General features: G+C 37.6%; 1 protein-coding gene across 2 annotated transcripts in view; it reads right to left on the bottom strand.

Moving 5' to 3' along the window:
* The window catches only part of Spata6 (spermatogenesis associated 6), an 83,427-nt gene that overhangs the window by 42,342 nt on the left and 18,727 nt on the right, over positions 1-22,358 (bottom strand). The window contains exons 2-5 of one of the 2 annotated variants that reach the window (NM_134392.2): positions 21,935-22,072; positions 20,483-20,531; positions 5,084-5,125; positions 3,922-4,046 (exon numbers count right to left, since the gene is read on the bottom strand). In NM_134392.2, coding sequence (NP_599219.2) covers positions 3,922-4,046; positions 5,084-5,125; positions 20,483-20,531; positions 21,935-22,072 — 354 coding nt within the window. Of the gene's footprint in view, positions 1-3,921; positions 4,063-5,083; positions 5,126-20,482; positions 20,532-21,934; positions 22,073-22,358 lie in introns of those variants that run through there. The other variant, XM_039109229.2, reaches the window with a different exon arrangement.

Below are 22,358 nucleotides of genomic sequence, written 5' to 3'. Positions count from 1 at the left end.
CTGTTTTATCCCTCCAGCTCCTTCTATATATCCTGACTCTATTTTTTCTCTATTAATTTTTTAATGGAATAATTTCGATGCATCCTAGTTGTGCAATCTTCAGACAGTGAAGGTCTCTGAAATTTTTTCTAGAGCCTCTCCTATAATATTATTTATATTCAGATGTAGATATCACTCTGAATTCAGTTTCTATCAACATTTCAGTAATCAGATTAAATATTTTGAGATAAGTAGAGAAAAGAAGAAGAAGAAGGAGAAGAAGAAGAAGAAGAAGAAGAAGAAGAAGAAGAAGAAGAAGAAGAAGAAGAAGAAGAAGAAGAAGAAGCAGCAGCAAGAAGTCTTAATCTTTTTTATAACCTTACAAACTCAGTTTAAAATCCAGTGTTGGCATGTAAAGTGAATCCTCAGATAGGAAGGGTGCTTTGGTTACGTGTCAGTACAACTCCTAGAATACAGTTCTTCACAGTCAAAAGACCTATGAACTAGGGAGACAAGCAACCTATCTATACAACAAGCACACACTGTGCACATGTGCAGCAAGTACTGGGCGGTCACTGTGGACATTCCTGTTCAAAAGGGGCAAAATGAGGATAAGAACGACTGATGCCTAGCAGTGCTAAAATCCAGACAGTGAGGCATTTCTGGAAATACTGTCATGTGAACTTCATGATGAAGATCCAGACTGAATCCTGTATCATTGGGCCATCTATTATAATGTATACTTCCAGAAACCTGGTTGGTATAGCCTGTTGTGCAACTAAGGATACACCATAGCCACCATTGTATGTGTAGTCCAACTCCAGTACAAACGCCAGGAAGTACTATCACCACCAAGCCTATGGCTTCCCAATTTAAACTTCTCTGAGTATTAATCATCGCATGAGAGTTCCCAAGACTTAAGCAAGTATTTTTACCAATTCTTTGAAGTCCAGCATGTAACAGGACCTAGAGAGATTTGCCTTAAGGAACTAATTCACACCATTGTGGGACAATTCAGAAAGGGAAAATTAGTAAGGTGGACACTCAGGAATAAACCGACACAGTTCTGAGCATGAAAGCCTACAGAGAAGGTTGGAATATTAGAAAAAGTTAGGATTTCTATTGTTTCCATGAGGCACAATGCTTCCTTCCTCAGAAAAACTTAGTGTTTGTTCCTGCAGTCTCCAACTTGAGATGAAGGCCGCTAGCATTGTCAAGTTATAATCTTTATTTGAAGTCAATCATTTATGAATCATCATATCCAACTCCTTTACCGTAACATCCAGATTACTGCATAGGCACTAGAGCCTAGCCAAACTGACAAAATGAAATCACACCATCTTAAATGTAAGTTTTTCTGTGAATTCTTCTGCAAGTAATTCACCGATGGGTTCAATCAAGAAGCATCTGTTAAATACCACTTCATAAGATACTGAGTATGATCACAGTTAAAAGAATGCTGTGGAGATCTGAGTCTATGGAGGAAACACCAATAACTACTAGCACGACGACCACAGTTAAAACATATGATCATCTCAATGTTAAACCAACCCATCCATGAGCCCAATCTATCTAGAGGTTACTGTGCTCTGTTCAAGCTTATTAAGAAATCCCTAAGAGTGCCATGATTTAATTCCAAATAAATAAATCCTTGTCACAGTAATAGGACTTACAGATAGTAGCTCAGAATGACAAGAATTCTGAAGACAAGACATTGTTGCTTGCCAGGATCATAAACCATTGACTAGAGCACTTCTTTTTACTTATATGTAAATAGTTATTAGTAGATTTATACCTCAATTTTGATGATCAGTTTACATTCTGTTCAAGGCCTCTGTATTGGACAGCTGTTTCTAGAAGCCACCTTTGCTGCGTTTCCATAATAGGTGAGAAGGTAAATCCATAGCTAAGGCTAGTTTCTCAGGCTCCTTCCCATCTGCCACTGCCTTCCTTATACATAACTTTTGAAGAAGAGAGAGAGAGAGAGAGAGAGAGAGAGAGAGAGAGAGAGAGATTCTCTCAGCCCTCTAGATCTCCCTGTCAACCTCCTAAACGGTGACCCTAGTCAGCAGAAGGGCACTTGGCCTTGTACAGCTATGAGGTTTCTCCATCTGCTACCAACAGGATCCACCATAGTTAGCTGACAGAACCAAAACATTCACCCCATTTCTCAACCCTTGGTGACAAAGCTGCTGCTCTTTGTGCCCAGTCTCAGCTGGTAAAGATACAGTTGTCACTAAGCAGGAGGGCATGGGGGACATAACAGCAAAGTAGTCCCAAATTCCTGCTATATTACCTAAAACTTAAGCCAATTTTCAGGCATAAAAATGTCATGTGCTTGCTGTACTAGTTAGTCAGCATTCGCTGTCCAGTGTTGACTGTGATAACTTTGTCCAGCCTCACATTTGCTTAATATATACAGAAGACCTATCAAATTCCTCACAAAGCTGTTACTGCAATTCCTGATTTGTATATATCTTTGCCTCAATAATCAAACACCTTTCAAATATATGCAAAAGCAACTTGTTATGTGATGAAAGGAAAATTCTTGTGAACAGTTCAAAGTTGACTTTGTACTGCTGTCTTTGTATGACACCGCAACTTAAATTACCTTAAAGAGAACATAAACTTAAAACATGATTTATTTCCCTTTGTGGGCTTCTACATGACTCTCACAATTGTCTTTGAAGACAATTATACCATAAAAGTTGACTAATGACATAAAAAAATATCTCAGAAAGGGTTTCCATAGATTGCTACAGAGTCAACTTTTATACTTTGAGTAAACTGACTTGCTATCTCTTTGAACACAACTCATCATAAACCCAGGCATAGAGGAAAATATTTAATTCACTATATTGGCTCATATGCCACCCATTTTATTTACACTAAGATTCCACAAAACTAGTTTTAATACTACTTGCCCAAGTAAGTGCAAGATCAATGACTTTTCCTTCTCTGCTTTTGAAACAAGATGGGCATGTCTGAGTTTTTCAGAGTAGCAGGCAAATTTTCACAAACATTTTTAAATCTGAGGAATTATAGGAGAAAATGGGAGATCCTTATGTGGCAGCAGTATGGGTCTAGTCATGTTGATTTGTCACACAATTATTGTCACTCAGAAAGAAAGACTCCCTTAATGTAGCATTTAAACTTAGGCGTATAATCTATGAACACTTTATAATTTGTCTAGTGAAGCTTTATCCGTCCTGGATGTTTCAGTTATTTCTATTTTTTTAATCACTCTTAACACTGTAAGAAAAACATCTCAATCTGAGGGTGTGGGTCAGTGGTCAGCTGATGGAAGACCCTAGGTTCTCTCTCTAGCACCATGGGTAAAAACAATGAAAGAGAGCTCTTGGTATTCCAGTAAGAATATTTTAAGACCCACACCTAGAAGATAAAATACTAGAAATTTTGGTCTTTATTAAATAATTTTGTTTTGATTTTTTGTAGCTTATATCCACACAGCAAGCATACAAAAGTTTTCAATTTGTAAATAATATTTGTTAATATTTTCCAATAAATCATCTATGTCCCAATAAATATTTTTTAAATGTTGGTTTCCCTAAATGTTAAAACTAGCTATTGTTCAACTGTTACACTGAACCTTCCCTAAACAGAAACAGAGAAAAGTGACAAAGAGACCAGGAGTGGGGGTGAGAGGGGTGAGAACAGACAATGCAGAGGAGAAAGGAGTTGCAAGTCCTGATGAGAATCAGCCAATATGAGCTGTGTTAGTTTTGATGATAAATGTCTTAAATGTTTTGCTAAATTACTTTTATAACATTCAGGATGCTTAAAATAAGATGATTATATAAAACAAGTTTGAAACCAAGTTGAATTTGAGTTAGTTTTACATACAAGGTACAGAGACCTGCATTCTAGCTCTCACCCACGAGCCCGCAGTAAGCGCTGACTTGAAAAACTGATGACACTTACTCTTAGACCAGAAATCCTCCTCATGGTAACCTGGCGGTTTGAATCATGGTGTCCAGAAATTTGGTTTGGACCCGGGAACATGAAATCTCTCGTATTTTCATCATAGGTAGACAGTGTTTCTCCCACTATAAGAAAGATATCCTATGATTCAAATTATAACAAAACATTCTATTTAGAAACAAAATCATCAAGTATAATATATATATAATGCCTGATGCCTTATTGTATGCCTGCTTGAAGTCAATGCTTATCTTCTATAAAAGGAAAATTAAGATAAGGAATGCATTAAGTACTTTAATACATTTTTTTATTTTTCAGAAATACATTATACATTACTAATTATCTGTCTTACACCTTTGAAGAATGATATATTCATATATACTCAGTAAGATCCTAGAAACTATTAGAAAAGGAAGTTCTTTAAAAATATAAAGTTGCATTAAATTTATACATCTAAAGCTAAATACCATCTTTAGCATGTTCCCTGTCTTCTGTCTTTTCTGTCTTCTGTCATGGAGTATAAAATTGGACAGTAAAAATAATTGAGGTATTTTGTAGACTTATATGTCTAATACTGAAAATTCTGGGATCACTTACATTTAATAAAATACAGGTATCTGCTCTATAAAATAATGATTTAACTAAGGTTTTTTGATAATCTTATAAATCAGTATCAGCAATAAAACTAGTGTTTATATTTTAATAGATAACATCTTTCCTCAGTAACCAGTGTTCACTTTGTATAGGTAAGGCTACCATCGACTTCATTCCCAATAGTAGTCAACACACAAAAACAAAAACAAAACCCCTGCTCAGTTAACAAAAATATGTCATTTCATTCATAAAATATCAAACATTGAAAAAAATCAATTTATATTAATGTCACATAATATTCTAAAATTATAAAGATGTTATTTCTACTTTCAATTATTTTAACACATTTAATTTCAGAGCAATGCCGTCAATTGGCATTTATATGAACCTCTCTGTATATACTGTTTTGTCATATACATAGTGAATCAGTTATGTAAGAAATAAGCATTGCTGTTAATTTGTAAGAAGAGGGGAATGGAGATATTTAGAAGTATTTTGCTGGGATAAGTTGCCATTAAGAGTCATCTTATCAATAAGTAATACAACATATCAATAAGTAATACAATACCTGGTGGAACTAGCTGTATCAACTCAAACACTGCTGTATCATCTGAAAGTTAGAAGGAAAATTTCCTTAAGTTGAAAAGTCAGTAAGAGTAAGTTGCTTTGATCTGCTTCATTACAAAGACACAATTGCTTGCTTCCTTTATTTAACTTCTGCTACTGTCTGTGAATGGAAGTCTCATTTCAAGCTTCCACCCATGTATTCCAACTATGAAGAAATATTAAATTCTCTACTTACATCATAAATTAAGGCTACAATGAGAAAAATAAATATGGTCCAGTAACTAATTTTTTAAATCTATTTTTAATGATGGTTTTTAAATGCTTTAACATCCCTTTTAGCCCACCAGAGGTAGTGGGAAAGAAAGGATATGGAGAAGTAGACCTGTTTTAAAAGGCTCTTTAGAAAAACCTCTTATCGATCTTGTAAAGAAATTGACAATTCAGTTTACAGATTAGTAGCGACAGCTCAACCCACTCAAACACTTCACGATATACCAACAGTCTAGCTTGATAGAGTCAGGATAACAAGCAAAAATCAGTAGCAGTGGTACAACCTAGCAGAAACGGCCAGGCCTCAGCCTCGACACAAGTCAGTAGAAGGGACCCATAGGGACACCAAGAGAGGTTCTCAGCTGTGTCTCTCTCTAGAGAAACAAAGATCAACAAAGATGTGAGAGCCACGAGCGCTATACAGCTACCTTATAAACAAGCCAAGCTCTGCCTCTGTCACTGTCTAACGAGCCTTTTTATACTCTCTCCAAACTCCACCTGCCCTTCACGGGTCTTGCCTCAGCGTGTACATCTGCCTCAGCTGACATCACTCTGCCAAACAGCCCAAGTCTGCAATAGCAACAAGAGACTATGACACACAACCAAAAGCTGTTTGGCGCATTCTCCTTATGGAGTAGTGACAAATATAGCTCACCAACAAAATATAAGGCAGACCAATACATGTATGTTGTTAGCAAAGAGTCCTTCCTCACGTGTCCTTCTATGTGTATGCTTTAGCAGAACATCTTTTTTCTTGTGTCTACTTTAGCTAAATGTTCCTTCACAAATCTGTCTTAGTCTCTTACCTGTGTTCTCTTTTAGGAAAACACTCCTTCATGTGTTCGCCCCAACAAAACACCTTCCAACATAACTGCCCTTTAAAGGGCATAGCTGCTTCCTTCCTTTAACTGTGTTACATGAGTAGAGTCTCATTCCATAATACAGCAGAGCAAGACAGTCTAGAAGACTAGGTAACCCAAGAACAAGGATCCTTTTAAAATCAACTGGAAAAGGTAGACAGCTAAGGAAATAAATGCTAACTCTAAGCACTAAAGTGTATAAAACAGAAACCTGGTATAAAAAGGAACTCCAGAGATGAGCCAGGCCTTAGGGACTGTTATTTTGCTTGCTTGCTTGCGTTCTTTCTGGTATCTGACAATTCTGACAGACAGCTAAGAGGCATATAGGCATATTAATCAGTGACTTTTGGTAAACTCACAACATGAACCTTAGAATACCTAGCCAAGCTCTCTTGCTCTCTCTTGCTCTTACCTTCCTGCTCCGGCTCTGTACCCTCAGCCCTTCCCCCACCAACTCCCCTCCCCAGCCCCTGATTAAACTGTATTCTATACTATAAAAAAAACCTAGCCAAATTTGGAAAGTGAAATGTCCCATCGGAAAACATGGCCTTGGGGAGTCAAGAAGAGGAGGCTGGGAAATCAAATCAGTGACCTGGTAGCCTGACAGATGAACAGGCTTGGTTCTTCATAGGAGATTAAATCTGTGCTGGTTTGAAGGAAACAACCCATCATACATACATACATACATACATACATACATACATACATACATACATACATAGAGATAGATAGATAGATAGATAGATAGATAGATAGATAGATAGAAGATAGACAGATGGATGGATGGATAGACAGACAGACAGACAGACAGACAGATAGATAGATAGATAGATAGATAGATAGATATTTGAGGATTAGGAAGTGTGGCCTTATTGGAATACATAGATGACTGAGTGTGAGCTTTGAAGTTTCAAAGGCTCGTGCCATTACAGTTGTCCCTCTCTCTGCTTCCTGATTGGTGTCTCAACTGAAGCTCTCAGCTATTGCTCTAGTGCTAGTCTGTCCCTAGTTATGCTCCCTTCCATGATACTCAAGGACTCACCCTCTGAAACTGTACTAAGCAAGCCCCAAATTAAATGCTTTCTTTCATAAGTTGCCTTGGTCATGGTGTCTCTTCACAGCAGTAGAAAAGTAACTAAGACAAAAACCTAAAAGTAAAGGAAAACTAAAATACAGCCAAATATCTCAAATCCACTCTGAATTGAGATAATACAAGTAATTATTTCTATACTTTTATAGCATTTGGTATCTAAGAAAAATCAACCTAGAAAAATATTTTTCTAGGTATATAGAAAAATATATTATTGAGATTAAAAATTAAGAAAATAAAAAGCAGATCCAGAAAGCAAGTATTCTATATACACAGAAGATGCCATTTAGGCCACTTACAACAGGAATTTAATCAAATCATTTAAGAAACAGGTTTAAAATGTGCTGTAGGACTTACAATCTAGGATGTAAGGTGTTTGGAAGAATTTATTCCAGCCTAAGACTCAGGGGTGAGCAAACCCTCTAATACACCTACATAAGGTGAACTCATAGGAAGACAAAGCAGGTGAATGAGCGGAATCACAGAAGAGCAGAAATATACAAGCAAAGGCCTCTACGGCAGCTTCAGAGGGAGGAGTTTTGAGTTCTGCCTTGGGATCTTCACTGTGAATGTTGGAGAAAAGTTTGTAGTTTCCAGGGGAAAGGAAACATTTGGAAGCATGCTGAATCATTCTATTCTTTGTAGCACGCCCTTCTCTCTGGAAAAAATGCTTTTCCTCAGGTTCTATCTTCCAGATTCTATAAAAGGAGCCTAATCAACCTGGTACAAGGGAAGTCCCAATTCTGGCCAACTCCAAGCTTCTATCGGGAACAGGTGGAATACTCAAGTACAACACCACCTCTTTTGTATATGGGAGAAAGAAGATACTCAACTATCCAACCATGCTGTCCTAGGGAGAGACAGGGCCCGAAACACTGGCAGAGTTCCCAAGCCAGGGCATGGGCTCATCAAAGAGAAGCTATACTCAGTGAAGATAGAAGGCCTTCTCCTCAGACTTTACCAACTGCCACAGTTCTTTCCTCAATATCCCGAGGGGCTTTCAACAAGGTGCATAGAAAACTAAACAGGAAAAAACAAGAGTGCAGTGTGGAGATCACACAAATGGAGACATTGGAGTGATACAATCAAAAATTTTTAGAAGTTTAAGCTGAGACTATAGGATAGAGTAGAAAACTTGCCAAGCACATATAAGACCCTGAGTTTAATTCCCATTACTAAAAGTATCTCCCCAATTTTTAAAAACAATAAAATGCAAAGAGATCTAGTATAAAAAGTAAGCAGTATACAAAAATAAATAGGTATACATGCATATGTGTCTGTGTAAATGCATGTACATATATGCAGAGATGGAAATTCTAAGAGAGGAACAAAAAGAAATGCTATAGATCAAAAATACTGCAACTGAAATGAAGAATGCCTGTGTGGGCTTACTGGTACGTGGCACATAGCTAGGAAAAAAAACACTCATAGGATTCAGGATGTTACAATAACAACCTTCAAATCATCAAAGAGAACAAGACAAAGCAAAAAACAGTATCTAAGAATTGTGGGACAACTATAACAGATGTAATGTATAAAAATAGGAACATCAGAAGAGGAAAAAATACAAGGATAGAAGGGTCGGGACAGGCTGGGTTACTAGAGTTGCTGGCACTTTAGAGAGGCAAATAGGAACAATAAGACCATTTTGCTGAAGACAACTGCTAGAGGATAAGCAAAAGGAGGTAGTGAGAATATTACAGGTTCCCAAATTTCATGAATGACATTAAAATAAATGCCCAATGAGCTCAATGAAATAGAAGAAAGGGTCTTTGAGGAAGCATGAGAAGAGCAACTAAGCACTTTGAAAGCATCTCTTAAATATTCTGGCAACAGAGTTACTAGGAAGTCTGGGGGCCAGGGGAACAGATACTAATACTTACAAAATGCTAAAAGAAATGCTCACTTAAGAATTCCATATCCAGTTTTTGAAAACTGTCTTTCGAAACTATTAGAGAAATTAACACATCACAGGCATACACAGTCATGAATGTGAAAAAGAGATCTGTTAGAGAGGAAGAGAGCATACTGGACTGAGTGGTATGAAGATGGGAGAGTGTAGGAATAAGAGTCACTGGTATACATTGTGTACATATGTGAAACTATCAAAGAATACATTAATTAAGAAAAATGTCCCCAGACAAATAAAAGCTAAGGGATTTTGTTACCACTAAACATTCTATGCAAGAAACATTTACAAGCACTTATGCTAACTTTAAACAAAATACTTTAAATAAAAAATTTAAGGGGCTGGAGAGATGGCTCAGCGGTTAAGAGCACTGACTGCTCTTCCAGAGGTCCTGAGTTCAATTCCCAGCAACCACATGGTGGCTCACAACCATCTGAATGGGATCTGGTGCCCTCTTCTGGTGTGTGTGAAGACAGCTACAGTGTACTCACATACATAAAAATAAATCTTTAAAAAAAATTTAAGACAATGCAGGACATACATGAATTAGAGGTTCACGACAAGACGAGCGAAGTTATTAACATTTACACACCCAATTGCAGACCGTGAAATTATATGAAACAAAAAGTGTTAGTAGAAGTGGGAAGTGAGCGTACAACAAAGTAACTGAAGACTAAATGATCGACTCTTAATACTTGGTAAAACAATGAGACAAAAGATAAAAATTCTTAGAACTCAACTGCAATAAACCTGAGAATTAACAGACATATAAAACACTCTACTGGCTGTGCATGGTAGCACACTCCTAATACCTTGTCACTCAGAAGGCTGAATTGGAGAATTACAAGTTCAATGCCAGAATGGGTTCTAAACTAGCCTGGGCTAGAGTAGATAGAGCCTTGTCTCAACAAAAATGATAAAAAGCAGAAGAAAAGGCCAAGCAGTCAAACAGCCATATAACACTCTACAACAGCGCATATGTTCTTCTAAGAGCACACAGGACATCTTCCTGGCTAGACCATATGTTAGGGTACAAATTAAGCATCAGTAAATTTAGAAGGACAGACGCAGGTAACAAAACATAACCTGGAAAAGCCCATCCTTGGATAATCAATCAGTTAAACAAGAAATCATAAGGGAAGTTTGAAAATACATTGAGATGAATGGAAAGATACAGAATATCAAAACTTATGAGACTCAAAAAACAATGCTATTGTAGGTTGATGTCTATATGCAGGTGAGGGATGGCACAACTTAGGTCAAGGCCATGATTGGACAGTAAAAAAAAAAAATAAGGCAGAGACAAAGCTTTTGTAAGGCAGGAGGGAAGAAGGAAGGAGAATTAAGATGGAGACGAAGAAGGATGACCCAGATCCAGGTGGTCTTAAATAATCCAGGTAGTTGGATGAATTTCTGTAGGCAAATTTATCTTCTCTAGGTGGGTGGTTTATACCTATCAATTGGTTGCAAGTTTATTGTGTGGATGTATTGTAGATTGAGAATTTAACATATAAATCTGATTGTTGGGTTACAGTTTGTTGAGTCTTGACTTTAATGGGTTGTTGGGAGTTTGTACCATAACTATTAGGGGGTGGATGTTGGGAATGTAAACAGAACATCGACAGAGTTATGAGAGGAGAGACCTGGCTGGGACCAAGTGGATGCTAGAAATGTGAACAGAGTCCACAGTAAGAGAGCCTCGAGATAGGCAGTCTCTATATGAAACTGGCATAGCGACCTGCCTTGGGAACTAGATGGGTAAAGAGATTGCTGCCTGGGTCACAGAATGCTTGGGGCAGTGTGGAGCTGCTGAGATAAATTAGCACTAGTTCCAGCCAGAACTATTGAGAAAGAGATTGCAGGGGTACATGCGAGAACCATTCTGCCCTTTTTTATTTTTACCACAACAAATGACGCCACAACATGCTATGGTAGAAATTTCTAACTTATGGATGTGTAAATTTAGAAATTAAAAGTCATCTCAAATGAACAGCTTTACAGCTTAAGAAATCATATAAGGAATAAGTTAAACTCAAACCTAGAGAAAAAATAAAATTAAATATTAGAACAAATATAAGGTAAAACAGAAAAATAATGGAGACATAAGTAGAATCAAAAGCTGTCTTTCTAAATCTCAACAGAATTTTCAGACATTTTATATTTAAATATAATTGTTATTGCTGGTTTTAAATATGAAAACTGATGCAAAACTGTATTACCTAAATAAAATTGACAAATTTTAAAATCAAATAAATAAAAACTAATTTTTGGAAAGCAAGAAATCTGTTCCTGACTAATAATAAGACTTCACAGTGGTCAGAAATTCCCCAAGAAATAAAGTGTAAGACCTGATTTTCACAAGGGAATTTTGAAGAATTAATACCTATCTTTGTCAAATTTGTTAGAATAAGTTGAAGAGGAGGTGATATTTTGTAACTCGTTACATATTTCCTTAAAACCAGAGTCAAACAAGAAATCTATAGAAAAATATTGTAGTGTTAAATCTCTAAGTACTAGAAGCAGAACTCAGCAACACGTTAGAAGTATTATACACAGTGAATGCTGAGTTTGAATGAGAAGTATCCTCCATAAGTTCGTGTATTTAAGCCCTTGGTGCTCTTTGGAAAGCCTGCGGAACCTGTAGGAGATGGCTTCTTGCTGGAGGAAGTACATCATTGGGAATAGGCTTTGAGGACATATAATCTGGCCCCACTTCCTGCTCTACCTCTCTGCTCCCTGACAGTCAGCCTAGCCTTAAGCTCTACTGAAAGCCTTCACTGCCATAGTGGACTGCGTCCCCTGTAGTCCTATAAGCCAAAACAAAGCCTTGTCTCATAATCAGTCAGGGTACTCTTCCATCATAGCCACAGGAAAAGAACTAATGCAATAACAAAACGAGATGTGTCCCTGGAAGGCAAGGATAGTTCAGTATATGAAATGTAATTAACACAACATACTTCATTAAGAAAATGAGAAAGAACATTTAACAAACTTTCATGAAGAAAACTGAAAGCACTAGGAATACAAGTAAACTAACTCACCATAATAAAAAGCACTAATAGAAAACCAGTAATAAACATTGCACGATGATGAAAAACTAAACACTCCTCTTCTAAACAAACAAACAAGCAGCAACAAAGCAAGGACGCGTGTCACATCTATTCAACTAGAAGTACTAGCTAGAGCAAGGCAGCAATAAAAATATACAAAAGGCGTTCAAACTGCAAAGCGAGGTCAGCTGTGCTCACACAGCGTGAGCCTAGCTTTTAAGCAGGCATATAGACCAGTGAGATAGAATAAAGAACTCAGAAATAAATCTTTCCAAATGAGTAATTTTAATAAAGTGCCCATAACATAAAGTGAAGGAAAAGAGAATCTTTCAACAAATGGCAATGGGAAAAGTGTACATATATGCAAGAGAATGACTTCATACCTCTACCTAAAATACCACATATAAAAATCAACTCAAGGGGTTGGGGATTTGGCTCAGTGGTAGAGTGCTTGCCTAGGAAGCGCAAGGTCCTGGGTTCGGTCCCCAGCCCCGAAAAAAAGAAAAAAAAATCAACTCAAAATGACCAAAGACTAAATGTAAGCCTCAAAATGTTAAAAATCATAAGAGAAAAGAGCTTCATGACGTTGGGTCTGGGATGATTTCTTGGATAAAATTCCAAAGAAACAGGTAACAACAAAAGCTAGTAACCATAAATTTTTCTGTATGCCTAAGCATAATAACAAGAAAGGCAGTGCTAGCAAATTAAATCTTTTGAAAGAGCTTACTCTTCAGGTAAATAGAAATCATCTATAATTTAAAAATTAAAAGCAAACAACTCAACTAAAACATGACCAAGAGGTTAGAGAGGTGGCTCAATGGTTACAAGCACTAGCTATTCTTCCTGAGAACCTTGCTTGATTCCCAGCACCCAAATAGCAACTCGGCTCTCAGTAATTCGAGTCCCAAGTAACCCAGTGTCTTCATCTGGCCTCCATAGGCACTGCATACATGTAGTTCACAGACATACCCACAGGCAAAACATCCATAGACAAATAACAATAATGATAACTTTAAATTATCATAAGATTTGAAGGGGTTGGGGATTTAGCTCAGTGGTAGAGCGCTTGCCTAGCAAGCGCAAGGCCCTGGGTTCGGTCCCCAGCTCCGAAAAAAAGAAAAGAAAAAAAAAAGATTTGAATAAACATTCTTCCAGAAGAGACACACATATCATCAATACATACATTAAAAGTTTTACCACATCACTAACAATTAGGGAAATTTAGATCAAAACTAACATGCTCTCACACCCATTAGGACCCTTGTGCAGTAGGTAAGGATGGTATATGGAAAGACTGATTCCTCCAAAAATGCTAAAGCAATATACAAAGGAGAACTGAAAGTAATAGCAGTATTACTCACAATATTGAAATGCTAGAAACAAACCAAGTATCCATCAACAAAGAACCGGGTAAATGTTCTATTTCATGATCTTTGAAGTGTTCCATATGAAGTGAGTCAGTCCCAAAGAAAGGACTAATACCAGTTTCCCTTTGATAAAAGACTTCTTTTTCATGATCATAAAAACAAAGTAGAAAAAGTAAAAAAGGGGGAATATATTGTTTTGAGAGATAAAATAGGGAGTTAGAGAAATGCATGGTGGTGATTGCCACACAAAATTATAAATGCACTGAATACCACTAGACTGTACACATGAAATGATTAAAGTGGTAAATTTCATGTTATATATATTTTATTACAATTAAAAATACTGTGGGGAGAAAGATATTAAATTATTAAAGGAAAGCTTTATATAGAAATGATCAGCTGGAGGCCCAACAGTAAGTTAATATAAACATATCTCCTGGAACATGCAGGACAATTAGTCTCATTTTACAGCCTCCCTTTATTGTATAACTAAGAACTATATTCCTACTTCCACTCTAAAAATTCTCATTTACACATATATTGTTAGTGTGTGTTACAAATTAAATATATCACAATACTGGAGAAATTCTAGTCACATGTAGCAAATCAAAAACCTGCAGTAACTACATCAAGCAGAAGTGTCAACATTTTTAGAATGTACTTGTATACTTCAAATATAGTGGAGTTAAAAATAATTTAAGCCTGAGTGCCACAAGCCTCTTGGAGTAATTCGGGACACTCCCATTCACAGACTCTGAAGGACTCATTCTCAGCCCCTAAGTCCTCACCTAGTTCCCATAGACTAAGAGGTACCAGCTCTAACGAGCATGCTACTTTTCTCTATAGGCAACAGAACTCAGTGAGTTCTAGTAATCGACTGAAATATAAATATAAGTAACACTCTTTATCAAATGTTGGAGGCACTAGCAGTGAAACAGATCTTCTATTTTAAATTCTCAAACACAAAACATTCTCCTGAAGAAAGGATCATAGCACACAAACAGGTCAACAGGATGGTTCCAGAAGTTATAAAGTAGTGTAAAAGAGAAATGCTGTATTTATATTATATTTAATACCTTAGGTATCAAATGTCTGTATTGAATGTAGTTATATTCACTAGAGTCACAGTGAGAATAAAAGAAAAAAATACTGTCATTCTATTAAAAAAACAACCAAAAACTACATATTAGTGCTAGAGAGAAACCATTTGTTGTATTTTGTTTCTACAGTAGTGTTCTTTTTACATTTTTTTTGCTTTGGAATTAATATCAACAAATTCAGCCTCCCATTAGTTAACAAAATAACTGAGGCAATTAAATACAAAGATATAAAGAGAAAAGCTTTATTTGGGTTCCTAATTCTGGAGTTTCCAGTCCAAGGTCAGCAGTTTCATTAGCTTGGGCATATGGAAAAAAAATACATCATTGCAGAACAAAAACAATGGCCTTGGGTGCTGAGAAGCAGAAGAACAAGGAAAGAGACCAAGTTCCTACAATTCCTTTCAAGGCCATACCACTATTAACCTAAGAACTTCCTGTAGGACCAACCCTCCTTCTAAATATTGCATGCCTCTCAATAGCGTTACACTGGAAATCAAGACTTTAACACAGACCTAGGCACTTTGTGTATGGTATTAAAGGTGCAAACTATTTCCATAACTTTCACTCCTACAATATTCTAGAGTAGAAAAATATGCCTCAAAGGTGTCCTAGTTAGGGTTATGATAAAACATCATGATCTAGGCAGCCTGGGGAGGAAACTGTGGCTTATACTTCACTGGCACTGTTCATCATCAAAGAAAGTCAGAATGAGAACTCAAACTCAGCAGGAACCCAGAAGCAGGAAGTGCTGGTTACAGGCTTGCCCATCATGGCTTCATCAGCCTGCTTTCTCATAAAGCCTAGGACCAACAGGCTTGGTTATTTCCTTTTCACAGTTGAGGTTCCCACCTCTGTAGTGACCCTAGCATCAACCCAGCCAGCACATGAGGTCACAGCACAAAGACTTAAGTACTGGCAAGTGTGGGGATCCCCTTCTATAGGCTGGGAAAGAAGTCCTGTCTGATTATAATGACAAATTTGACCTGTGACCAAAAACTAGTGTAGGAAGCAATTTTCATGCAGTACAATTGTCATAGCCATGTTACCTATGTCTGTGTATCTGTGTGCTTGTGCCTGTATATCCATGGGGCGTATGGGAGATGTGTGTGCGTGTGTGTGTGTGTGTGTGTGTGTGTGTGTGTGTGTGTCTGTCTGTCTGTCTGTCTGTCTGTCTGTCTGTCTGTCTAAATAAATGTGAGCATGTCAGAAAGAAAAGGTGAAGAATAGACAGTTATGAAAGAATTTAAAAACAAGTCAATGCATTGTGTCCACCAAACTGTTCTTGTTTATGTCCAGATGAGCTCCACTTTCAGCTTTGTACAACTGTCAAACTGACACTGACTCACATAGTATGCAAAAAACACAAAAATAGCTAAAATAAGTCAAAAGACTTACACAGTCTTGCTTCAAAGCTTCTGTAAGGCTAAAGTGAGGGAGATAGTAATATTCATTTAAGGATAAATATGTGAATGAATGGAACAGACCAGAGAGTTCAAAGGAATCTTCACATCCTCAATCAACCGGCTTTTAAGTAAGGTAGAAAAATCAATTTAATGCAGGAAAGGATAATGTTATAACCAGTGGGGCAACTGGATATTCAACCATAGAAAGAAAAGGCAAGAGGGTATACTCTAACTTCATCACACTGTATCTCAAAACTCAGAATGTATCACAGCTCTAAAATTCAGAACTTAAAACTGTAAAATTTCAAGAGCATAGGGAAATTTTTTATGACACTGGGTTGACCAAAATGTCATAGAAAGAATACCAACAGCATAAAAAGAAAAGAAAAAAATGACACAATGAGCTTACTACATTCCTCAAAAGACACAATTATGATAATGAGAAAAATCACGGATTTCTGGATTTAAAGACTGTCCACTTGATATAGGGCTTGCATTTGGAATATTAAAAATTAAAACCCATATATTTTATTTTGAAAGCAAACAATTCAAAAACAGGAAAAATATTTGAATAAGTATTTTACAAGAAAAATCTGAATGGCTAATAAGCATATAAAATGATGTTCAAAATCACTAGTATTTAAGTGCAAATTTGGAATACAATTAATTGGATTTGTCTATACACCCTATGTCCCAAAATGCTAACAATACTGAGTCTCAGGAACAATATGGAAAAACAAACCTTCATGAGCTTGAAAGAGTGTAAACTGGTATAATGACTTTTATGAACATGTTGATTACATATTCAAATTTTAAACATATACTTAGCCTAAGATTGAGCAGATACTCATCGATTTGTTATTTATTTACAATAGCCAAACAGTCTAAATGATATTTATAACAGAATAATGGTTGGCAATAAAAAGGAATAAATATCTTGTATGTGGAAAACTATGAATGCGTCTCAAAAGCATTTTTCTAAATTAAGAGGCTAGAGGAGGAGAAGGAAAGGAAAGGGGAAGGAGGGGAAGACAGAGAGAGAGAGGACCAATCTATAGTGAAATAGACAAGTGGTTACTGCAAAGTGGGGGCAGACATGGGGTTAACTATAAATATACCTCAGGAATTGTTTGAGGATGACAGAAATATACTAAATCAGATAGTGGTGGTGTCTCACATTTGCACAAATACTCTGAAAATAGCTTAACTGCAGTTACAAGGGATTAATTTTATGATGTGTGGGTTTTGCTGAAGCCATTTAACAAGAATGAACAGAAGACATTGCCCTGCCTCTTCTCTAGGGGACTGTATCTCAAAATTGCTAAACCACTGATAAAAAATTACAGGATCTCAGGTAAAGACTGTTTCTAGGCATCAGAGGAGTGTGTGTGCTTCTGCTTTTTCTTTTGCTTTTATTCTGTTGCTGCTGCTGCTGATTTGTTTTGTTTTGTTTTTGCAGGGGAGGTGCTTCTTATTAAATGCTTAGAGTTGGTGGAAAGGTTGGGAAAAGCTGGAAGGAATTGGAGAGGAAACTTGGAGAGGAAACTATGATCGGCATATATTGTAGAGAAAAATATTTTCAATTAAAAAATAAAAAGAAAGAAAACTTATAGGCTCTGGAGAGATGGTTCACCAGACAAAGCACTTCTCACACAAGCTAAAGAGCAGTTAACTCAGAACCCAGGAAAATGCCTGTGGGAATGGGAATGGGGGTTTCTGCCTATAATCTCAGCATGAGACCCCCAAAGCAAGCTGGCTAGCAGATCAGCCTAAAGGGCAAGCTCCAGGTTCAATATAGTGAGGGACCCTGTCTCAACATATAAGGTGGAGAGTGGTCCAAGAAGATACCAAAGATACCAGATACATACTTTAGCCTACATATTTCTCTCTCTCTCTCTCTCTCTCTCTCTCTCTCTCTCTCTCTCTCTCTCTCTCCCTCCCTCCCTCCCTCCCTCCCTCCTTTCCTCTCTCCCTTCCTCCCTCCCTTCCCCCCTCTCTGTCTCATGCTCTCTAGTTAGTAAAGACAAAAGAGTGACTTATTATATAGATAACTATTTGCTAGCCCCTAATGAAAAAGATCGCTCTTAGCTGATCAGAGAATTATGAGGGAGGTTTCAGGATGCTGTTGCCTAGACACAAAAAATGGCCAACCTCTACATTGCTAAGGACAAGATATTCATGTCACCTGGCATGATAGAATAAGCATAAATACTATCAAAAACTATAAAAAAACTATCAAGAACTCCTGCAAAATAACAAAATCAAGTGAAATACCCTGAATCTAAACTCCTCCCATTCTAATTAGCAGCATATATAAAACGAGCATAACAAGCCAAACAGAGCTTTGGTAAGGACACAATTAGCCAATATAAGAGACAGGACATTGTGAAGGATCTCATTTTCTCATTCCCAGCATTAAAAACAAACAGGAAAATGTAGAACACCATTACAGATAAAAAGAAACTAAAGAAATAAATAGCCATATAATGTAGTACTGAAGCCTGAGAAGACCCTCATTGTAAGAAATTAATTTTAAAAAGACATTTGGGGGACAGATGAGGAAATGAGAAGAAGGACTAAAGTAAATGACTTTATTGAGGAGCACAGTGACTATTCTTTTATAGAGCCTGCATCTGTTATGCATCTGTAGCACAATGACACAATACATAAAATATGCATTTAGACTGTCCACTATATTGCAAGGGGCCAGCAAGACCATGGGCTATGATTAATGAAACCTCAAAGCCTACTGGCTCCAGGTGATAGGCCTCCGGGCAGCCATTGCTCCACTGAGAATTCTCACCACTGATTTTTCATTTTCCATATGAAATCATTAGGGAACAAAGAACACTGAACAACAAGAAGGAAAATCAAAAGAAAAGAGTTTGTGGACAAGACTGCTGTGAAAGTCATCTGAGAAGCAGCACACAAAGCCAAATTCTATGCTATAAGAAGAGAGCAAAGTAAAGTACAGAGATATGAACAATAGAATACCACTGCTTGACAATTTGGGAGATGGTAACTCTGAAAGGGGTGTTAGAAAGCAGAATACCACTTTATGAGTGGAGGCTCAAAAAAAAGTGAGTCAGGGAAATCAAGACACTTTTCAAATAACAATCATCAGTGACTAGTAATCTGAAACCCTAAAATTTCTAACCAAATAGTGGGGAAAACACTAATTTTCTCTCAAAAATTGAAAATGAGAGAAATGGTCATCTCCAATGCTTCTAATATATGGTTTCCCAGATAATGAACAAGACGTTCAGGAAATATTAAGTGTGTAGGCCTATAGGCAACAATCATCACTAAACTTGTCTACCACACTGGAAAATATAATGTCAGGTCCTAGAGCAGAAATGAAATAACAGGATACTGGGCCCTGGTGCAAAGCATTCTCTAAATAAGTCAGTAAGCCACAATTCCCATGAAAACAAGCAGGCAGGCTCGTTCCCACCCTCTTAAACCCTCAGATTTAAGCTCAGTGCCAGTTTCCATGTTTCTAAGTTGCTGGAGTGCCATGGGGCAGGGAGTTAGGGGGACATTAGGAGACATGGGCACTGCCCAACACTGCACAGCTGGCCTTTTGAGATGTAAACATTAGTCTGTAATTTCAGACGTTTTTACTTTTTTCCCCCATTTTTAAAATGTTTATTTTATTTTTAACTTACTCACTTTACATCCTGCTCACTGTCCCCGTCATGGTTATCCTCTCCCCGAATCCTTCTCCATACCACCCCCCGCTTCTACTCTGAGCAAGTGACCCTTCATAGTCCCCCATCTTTTCTACTTTTAAGCATAAACGTTAGCCTTCCTTTTCACTACCAGGTCCTGAATGGACCTTACCCAAGTGTATACCTAGCGCTGCTGTCAGTGTAGCTTTTTCCAGCTGAGGCCTGTACAGAAAGTACCCAGTCACCCCAGCACTGCAGAATAATGGACACCTACTGAGGTGAAGGCACTGGGTTTCCAGCCAGACTTCCTTGAGTTTTTGTGAGTCTGTTGACATTCCTGAGTCTCACACTGAACAGTTTTGTTTGCAGGACGAAGTTCTATCATGACCCTCCATCAGAACACTCCAAAACACCTTGACCAACTAATATCTAAGTAATTCTTTATTTGCCATAGACCAAAACGGAAAGAGGAAAAGGTTTCAGTTCATCTACAGCAAAAAGATACATGCTTTAAACCGTTTCAGGACGACTTTGGAACTCTAAAAATTATGAAAATGTCTCAGCTCCACATTTTTAAATCCTACTAGATCTTTTAAACTTTTATTTAACCCCAAATCAAATTATAATAAGGATGGTATTCCTGAAATGTTTTCAGTAGTAATTAAAAATTAAAAACTCACACTCAAGCTGTGCAACCACATCTCCAGGGTCTACTGCTTCCGGGAACACCTGTGGTGAGAGGGTGAGAGGGCAGGTGAGGGCAGAGCAGGGGCAGTTCAGGAAGAGGAAGCCAGAGCAGAGGGATGTAAGTCTCTCTTCCCATCACTTCCCAAAATGTCTTTCCTTGCCCAACCAAAGAAAAATCTTGGTTTGGTTTGGTTTGGTTTGGTTTGGTTTGGTTTGGTTTGGTTTGGTTTGGTTTGGTTTTGGAGAAAAAGATTCATTATATAGCCCAGGTTGGTTTTGAACTCTCAATCTTTCTGTCAAAGCCCCTCAAATCCTGGAGTTGCAGGAATAAATCACCATACCAATCCTCCAAACAAACCTTCAACAATACTGAGAAGGGCCAGTTTCTCTCAGTTTCCTGTGATTTCACAAATACATTTCTAACTGGATCTGCCTCCCTCTCCAACATCACCCACTAGGGCTCTTACCTGTGCTCCTCAGGATGATCCTGTCAACAACCTTAGTGTTCCAATGCAGCAAGCTAACTCCTTAAGGGAAGCCTTTATCTTTATTAACTCTCTATTTAGAATTCTGCCCCCCCCCCCCCGGGGTTGGGGATTTAGCTCAGTGGTAGAGCGCTTGCCTAGCAAGCGCAAGGCCCTGGGTTCGGTCCCCAGCTCCAAAAAAAAAGAAAAAAAAGAATTCTGTCCCCCAAGACCCCCAAACAACTAGTAGTCTCATTCAAGCTTGGTTTAAATAGTATTGCCTTCTTAGAAAATTAAAAAATATCTCCCCTATTTTCTCACCCTTCCTTCATTTTATTTACATGCATTAAGCTACAGGAAGAAATAGTTTTACCTTATCATATGTCAGTATCTAAATCAGTCCATAGAACAGAGATGAAAGTGGGCTATTTTATTTGTGAACAAAGGAAAGAAGACAAGGGAAAAGTAGGGAAGAAAAAGGAAAGGAGGTACAGAGGAAGAGAGGGAGGGAGGGAGGGAGGGAGGGAGGGAGGGAGGGAGGGAGGGAGGGAGGGAGGGAGGGAGGGGAGACTACCCTGTAAGGATAAGGTAAGTCTGACAGAAAGGGGAATATGATTGATAATGCCGGCCCTTAGAAGGAAAACAGAGAGGGAGGCTTGGCGAAACAGAAAAGCACAAGACATTCCTAAGTAGAGCTCAGCATATGCTTACCTATTGTGCCTCATTTTCTACAGAAGCTGCTACTTAGCAGTCAAGATGCCATGCTTTACAGAATCCCACTAAGGTGTTTTGATTCAATTAAACTTGATTCAATGCATAATATAAGGAATATTTTCAAAAGTCTAAATTTGTTACAACTTCCCTTTTGAATTAAACCAAAGCACATAGTCAGAAATGATAGTTTATGTTGCCAGATTTTATTCAAAGCCAAAATCACTCTGAAGTTTGTTGGTAAATATTTGATCTGATTTTTGAACTCACCTTTTCAAACACCATTCTGGCATTGAAGACCAGGGGAAAAGTGGCTGGGACACATTGTGTCTTTTTGTATTGGCCAAACACACAGATACTAAGATAGATGTCCTCCTTGTCTTTCAGCACCACTCCTGGACAAGTTACCTGAAAGCAATTAGATAAATGGCTATAAGGCATTGTAATTCACTGAGCTATCCCACCAGTGTGCTGGCAAACAACCACTGCTCACCAGGAAGGCTCACAGAGTTCAGTGAGATTCCTTTACATTTCCTTCCCCCTTTGAAATCTATCATTTTCTATTTGATTATTTATGCCGCATTTAAAACTCTATATCCTGGTTTGGGGGACAGGCCCTAATACTTTAATCATTTTAAACAGTCTTTAGTTCTCCTTTTCTGCTGAGTGCTGACATAAACTTACAAACCTATTT

This window comes from Rattus norvegicus, chromosome 5 (genome assembly GCF_036323735.1).
Source record: "Rattus norvegicus strain BN/NHsdMcwi chromosome 5, GRCr8, whole genome shotgun sequence".
NCBI classification, from domain to species: Eukaryota; Metazoa; Chordata; class Mammalia; order Rodentia; family Muridae; genus Rattus; species Rattus norvegicus.
The sequence above is the reverse complement of the archived record's forward strand: the minus strand, read 5'-3'. Positions and strand labels throughout refer to the sequence as shown.